The 6,000-nt window shown below is 50.0% G+C and overlaps 1 protein-coding gene across 7 annotated transcripts in view; it reads right to left on the reverse strand.

Moving 5' to 3' along the window:
• LTO1 (LTO1 maturation factor of ABCE1) overlaps nucleotides 1–6,000 on the reverse strand; it is a 23,648-nt gene that overhangs the window by 15,044 nt on the left and 2,604 nt on the right. For 4 of the 7 annotated variants that reach the window (XM_017887051.1, XM_017887030.1, XM_017887041.1 and 1 more), the window contains exons 2-3: nucleotides 5,605–5,710; nucleotides 3,947–4,017 (exon numbers count right to left, since the gene is read on the reverse strand). In XM_017887051.1, the coding sequence (XP_017742540.1) occupies nucleotides 3,947–4,017; nucleotides 5,605–5,710 (177 nt within the window). The remainder of the gene's footprint in view (nucleotides 1–3,946; nucleotides 4,018–5,604; nucleotides 5,711–6,000) is intronic. The other 3 variants (XM_017887057.1, XM_017887047.1, XM_017887035.1) reach the window with 1 other exon arrangement.

Below are 6,000 nucleotides of genomic sequence, written 5' to 3' on the forward strand. Positions count from 1 at the left end.
ACTTACGCGACAGCTATGCTGCTTGCTTACCGAAACCCAGCGGGTGTGCTAAGAATGCCTTCGTTCAAAAGCTGGATGATTATTTTCTCATGACACAAAATCATATTTATTTACCTAGCAACGTGCTTAGGCCCACACCCATCACCTCGACAGCAAGTGTGTGCCTCGCTTACAGACATGCCTCCATCCCGACCACGGGGCTGAGTGGCTGAGGCAGCCTGAAGCCCCACTGACTCTCGAGGTCACACATGCAAAAACAGACAGAACTGGACAAGAGGGACCGGGGCTGGGCACAAGCAGGCCTGCTCTGGGTCTGGGGATTTTCCAGGATTTGGAATCTTTGTGCTCAAAGCCTTCTGGAGTTTAGCTGCAAGTAAACCAGCAAACCCCTCCCTCAAAAGAGCGGAAATCAGTACTGTCCCCTCCCCAGGGAGGACAGAGCTTTGCTAGGGAGGCAAGGAGGTTCTGCAGAAAGGGTGTGCACTCAGGAGACAGCAGCCCTGGGCATGACTGCTCCCCAACACCTATCTACCCACTCTCAACCCTGCTGGCCTCGTCTGTAAAATGGGGGGGCATCCCAGCCTCCAGACGGTAACAAATTCATTTCTGTTGTTTATCTTTTTTAAAATGGGGAGAGTAACAGCAACCTCATAGACTTCCAAGAGGATTAAATAACTGACATGGGCTGGGCCTGGGGGCTCACGCCTGGAATCCCAGCACTTTGGGAGGCCAAGGCAGGTGGATCACCTGAGGTCAGGAGTTCAAGACCAGCCTGAACAATATGGTGAAACCCTGTCTCCACTAAAAATACAAAAATTAGCTGGGTGTGATGGTGTGCGTCTGTAGTCCCAGCTACTCGGGAAGCTGAGACAGGAGAATTTCTGGAACCCGGGAGGTGGAGGTTGCAGTGAGCCGAGATTACGCCACTGTACTCCAGCCTAGGGGACAGAGCGAGACTCGATCTCAAAAAAAAAAAAAAAAAATGACATGAAGCTTGGACTCTAGCACAGAGTAGGTGCTCAATAAATGTTAGTCTCTTGGTTTCCTCTGGATCCTAGAGACCAGGGCTCTCACCTGCAGGGGTTTAAAAATAATCCACACGGCCGGGCGCGGTGGCTCAAGCCTATAATCCCAGCACTTTGGGAGGCCGAGACGGGCGGATCACGAGGTCAGGAGATGGAGACCATCCTGGCTAACACGGCGAAACCCCGTCTCTACTAAAATACAAAAAATTAGCCGGGCGAGGTGGCGGGCGCCTGTGGTCCCAGCTACTCAGGAGGCTGAGGCGGGAGAATGGTGTGAACCCGGGAGGCGGAGGTTGCAATGAGCTGAGATCCGGCCACTGCACTCCAGCCTGGGCGACAGAGCAAGACTCCGTCTCAAAAAAAAATAATAATAATCCACACATGTGTACATCTGGTGGGGCCAGGTCTTTCCAATGAACCACAGAAGCATGCCGTCCCTATGCCGCACTGGACCATGTGAGTGGCCAGAGTAGGCAAGATTCTCAATCAACGGGAATTTTAAAGAACTGACGGTGAGGATGGATCGACAGCAATTCAAAGCAACCAAGACTCCTGTGTGCATGCAAACAGCTGGTGCTCCTGGACACAGAGAAGAGCAAGTTCGCCAGCTGCATCCAGTTTACAAGAGCTAACGATGGCTACCTCTCTGAGAAAATACAAAACTGTGAAAGGTCAAAGCAAGTCAGTTTTAGCAACAAAGCACCTGGTTTCCAGGGAAACCAAAGGGAGACGCCAAAACGTGGGAGGTGGCTGTATGCTACCCAATGCAGAGGACCACCCTCTGCACAGGTGCTCAGCGATGCTGCTCAGACACACCCAGCCCGGCGCACCGTTAGAGGCAGCACACATCAGGCAGGTGTGAGCAGCTCAGGGCTAACGAAACAAAAGTGATGGTGCCAGAGCCCGACAGTCAGCCCCGGCACGCGCTGCTCTGCAGACGGGTTTCACCAGACTGCTAAAGCTGGGGACAGAAGCGCCACACGGTTTACCGGAAAGCTAGTTACTCAACAGAAAGCACCATCCTTTGGCCCGAGATGCCGCTCCCCATGGTTTCTTTGGTGTTACAATGCCCAGCATTTTGCTGAATGACAATGCAGGTGGCAGGTGTTTTTCTCTTAACATCCTTATTCGTAAAAGTTTACAGGTAAAACATGCAATATCAGCCCTTCATCATTTTAAAAAAATAAACAAAACCTGACATATAAGATCCAAATATCCGTGAACCACTGCTCTACAATAAAGCCTTAGGTTCCAAAGAGACCTCTGGGTACTACTGGACGGGGCGAGGGTGGCTGCGAGGGGGGTCTGGCCGGGCTTCCACCAGCCCCTCGTCAACCAAAGCGGTTCTTCTCTGTTAGCTAGACTGAGTGTGCTGCTTTAAGACGTCAGCAAACCCCTGCTCTGGGATAAAGGCTGGCAACCTCCTGGGATGGGACCACCGACACACAGGGGAGCACTTCTCCAGGAGCCGGCAGACTCTGCCGCTGTGGGAGACGGGAGACGGGTGGAGAACGCCAAGAGCACACATCCTTTTGTGGCCTGGAGTTGAGAGCCAAGCTCAGCTTCGACTGCCACCCAGTGGCGGTACAGGCTGCCAACAACCATTTCCCTGGGGTCCCCAGCTGCCTGCCACCGCCTGAGAACCAAGAGGAAAATGTCCTTAAGTGCCTCTCTACTAACCCAGAATCCCATCAACTCCCAACCGCTGGTACAAATGCAGCAGAAAGAACCACCCGAATCAGTTGCAAGCATCCTCGTTCTTAAACATTTGAATATTCAAGACATTCAAGGTATTTCTAGAAATTCAAGATATTTCAAATAAAAGCACAAGTCACGTGGTCAGGGCGAGTGTTATCCACTCTCCCTGTGCCCCTCCCATGCTAGGCGAGGCCACGAGGTGTCAGAATGACTCAGAGCACCAGCTGAGGTCCCGCGCTTGCTGCCGCCCACGAACGGCGGAGTATCCAAACCATCTCTGCCGTTTACTTGAGGGTTCATTTCCAGCTCCAGAATGAAGCTAGATAAAGCAGGGCCACATGGGGCCTCAGTAAGTACAATGCAGGAAGAAGAGTTTTTGTTTCTTTGTTTTTGAGAAGGAGTCTCGCTCTGTCGCCCAGGCTGGAGTGCAGTGGCCAGATCTCAGCTCACTGCAAGCTCCGCCTCCCGGGTTCAAGCAATTCTTCAGCCTCAGCCTCCCAAGTAGCTGGGACCACAGGCACACAGAACCACACCTGGCTAATTTTTGTATTTTCAGTAGAGACAGCGTTTTACTATACTGGCCAGGCCGGTCTCGAACTCCTGATCTGGTGATCTGCCCACCTCGGCCTCCCAAAGTGCTGGGATCATAAGCGTGAGTCACTGCACCCGGCCGAGAAGAGTTTTTAACAGCTAAAAACAATTCAAATGACAGCTAACACTTATTGACTGTTGACAAGTTCCAGAAAGGAGTTAAACACATATAAATGCATTTTCTTGTTAACAGACTTAGTTGGCTACATTAAAAAAACTGATGACAATGGCATCCTCATTTCTGGGCCCAAGTCATACAAAACTGTCATAATTTGTTTATTAGAAGCACAGGGGAAAGGTGAACGAGAAAATACAATCAATGTCAACATTATTTTATTGGTAGGGTATCTAAAAGCCACGTGGTTCCCTAATGACTCCAGGTAAAAGGCAGGAGCATAGAACTCGTGAGAAGCAACAACAGCCAGTGTTCATCAAACACCTAAAATGTGCCTGGCGCTTTCTATTTAGTAGTTCCGTTAAATCTCCTAACAACGCTCAAGCTTGACACTGATTACTTTCTCCATTTTACAGATGAGGAACAGACAGATTGATTACTCAAGGGCATGTCGGTAACCCATGGAACTAGAACTCCTGGTTCCTACACTAAGAAAGAAAGACACCTCCATCTTTACCTGTCCTTCTCAGTGGTGCAACTGTGCAGTAGACATTTCCATGCAAAAGCAAAACCCTGGTAGCACCCGATCTGTGAATGTGAAAAATATTTAAGAGTGAAATTAATAAGCCAACTAGCTACACTTTCATTACTAAGATCTCTCAAAACAAAAGGTGGGGGCAAAGGGCAGCGGTGCTTCTTACACTATTGTTCTCGAAGCACCTGTCGGGCATTAGGCAATGGAAATTAGGAGATTAGGTCATTGGCGGGGCAGCCAGCCTCCCAGATGCCCTAGTCCTCATCTCCTGGTACCCATGCTCTAGGCAGGTCCCTCGACACTCCATCAGGGTGGCTTTCGTAACCAACAGAATGTGGAGGACCAGTACAAAGCTCCTGAGTCTAGGGATAAAAGCCAATGCCACCTGCCTCACCAGCTCTCTTGGACCACTCACTCTTGAATGTCACAGGGACACACAAGCAGCCTCATGGAGACATCCATGCCCACAGTCAGGTGACAGCACCACCTTGGAAGCAGATCCTCCAACCCCAGTCAAGCCGTCAGGTGACATGGCTCTGGCTGACACCCTGAGCCAGGACCACCCAGCAAAGCTGCTCCTGAGTTCTCAACCCTCAGAAACATGTGAGACCATCAATATTTGCTGTGTTCATCCCCATGCATTTCGTGGTGATCTGTTTCGAAGCATCGAACATCCAATATAGTCATAACTGCCTCAACTCAGACTTTGCCACTAAGGACCACTTATTGTAAGTAAGGGCCAATCTAGGACAAAGGGCAAGAGGAGAAAAAAAACCATAAAGTTAATGAAATTTCAACGTACACATAAACGTAATATTTTCACATGACAGAGGGCACCCATGCTTTGGACAAGGATTCAGCTGGCTTAGCACATGAGCCAGCACCACGACACTCCCAAATAAACTGAGGAGACCAGGACTTGTTTTATCTTACCCAGCCTGCATAACTTAATTATACCTACCCACAGCAAAATGCGCTCTCGGTTCTGTACTAAGAGTATTTCTCCAGCAACAGTCCATCTAGTCCATTAACTCCCACACAAAGGCACTGTGATTTTTTTTGTTTGTTTTTTGGAGACAGTTTCACTCTTGTTGCCCAGGCTGCAGTGCAATGGTGCGAATCCTGGCTCACTGCAACCTCTGCCTCCCGGGTTCAAGCAAGTCTCATACCTCAGCCTCCCAAGTGGCTGGGATTACAGGCATGCGCCACCATGCCCAGCTAATTCTGTATTTTTAGTAGAGACGGGGTTTCACCATGTTGGTCAGGCTGGTCTCCAACTCCTGACCTCAAGATAATCCGCCCACCTCAGTCTTCCAAAGTGCTGGGATTACAGGTGTGAGTCACTGTGCCCATCCAGCATTGTGACTTTTTTTTTTTTTTTTTGAGACAAAGTCTCGCTCTGTCACCCTGGCTGGACTGCAGTGGTGCAATCTCGGCTCACTGCAAGCTCCACCTCCTGGGTTCATGCTATTCTCCTGCCTCAGCATCCGGAGTAGCTGGGTCTACAGGCGCCTGCCGCCACGCCAAGGCACTGTTGATTTTAAAAGGCCTGACATTCTTACTCCATCACACTGAATATCCAAATAAATTATAAACTGTAAATGAAGAGGTTTCATCTCCAGATGGGGGTCCCCACTTACCTCAGACCCGATTTTGGCTCCATGCAGCGTGCCATGTTGTCTTCCCTCCGTCACACCCAAACTACTGCCTTCTTCGTAGCCTTCCCGATACCCTTCCGCATGAAACCTGCGAAGAAGAAGCACGCTTCATCAAATCAACAGAAGAAAGAATACTTTTTCCAGAAAAACTTTTCTCTCTTATATTACCCGGACTCAGTAAGACAAGCCAGAGTAAGAAGGAAAAGCCGGGCGCGGTGGCTCAAGCCTGTAATCCCAGCACTTTGGGAGGCCGAGACGGGTGGATCACGAGGTCAGGAGATCGAGACCATCCTGGCTAACACGGTGAAACCCCGTCTCTACTAAAAATACAAAAAAACTAGCCGGGCGAGGTGGCGGGCGCCTGTAGTCCCAGCTACT

Source organism: Rhinopithecus bieti, unplaced genomic scaffold, assembly GCF_001698545.2.
Source record: "Rhinopithecus bieti isolate Rb0 unplaced genomic scaffold, ASM169854v2 scaffold_1014, whole genome shotgun sequence".
NCBI classification, from domain to species: Eukaryota; Metazoa; Chordata; class Mammalia; order Primates; family Cercopithecidae; genus Rhinopithecus; species Rhinopithecus bieti.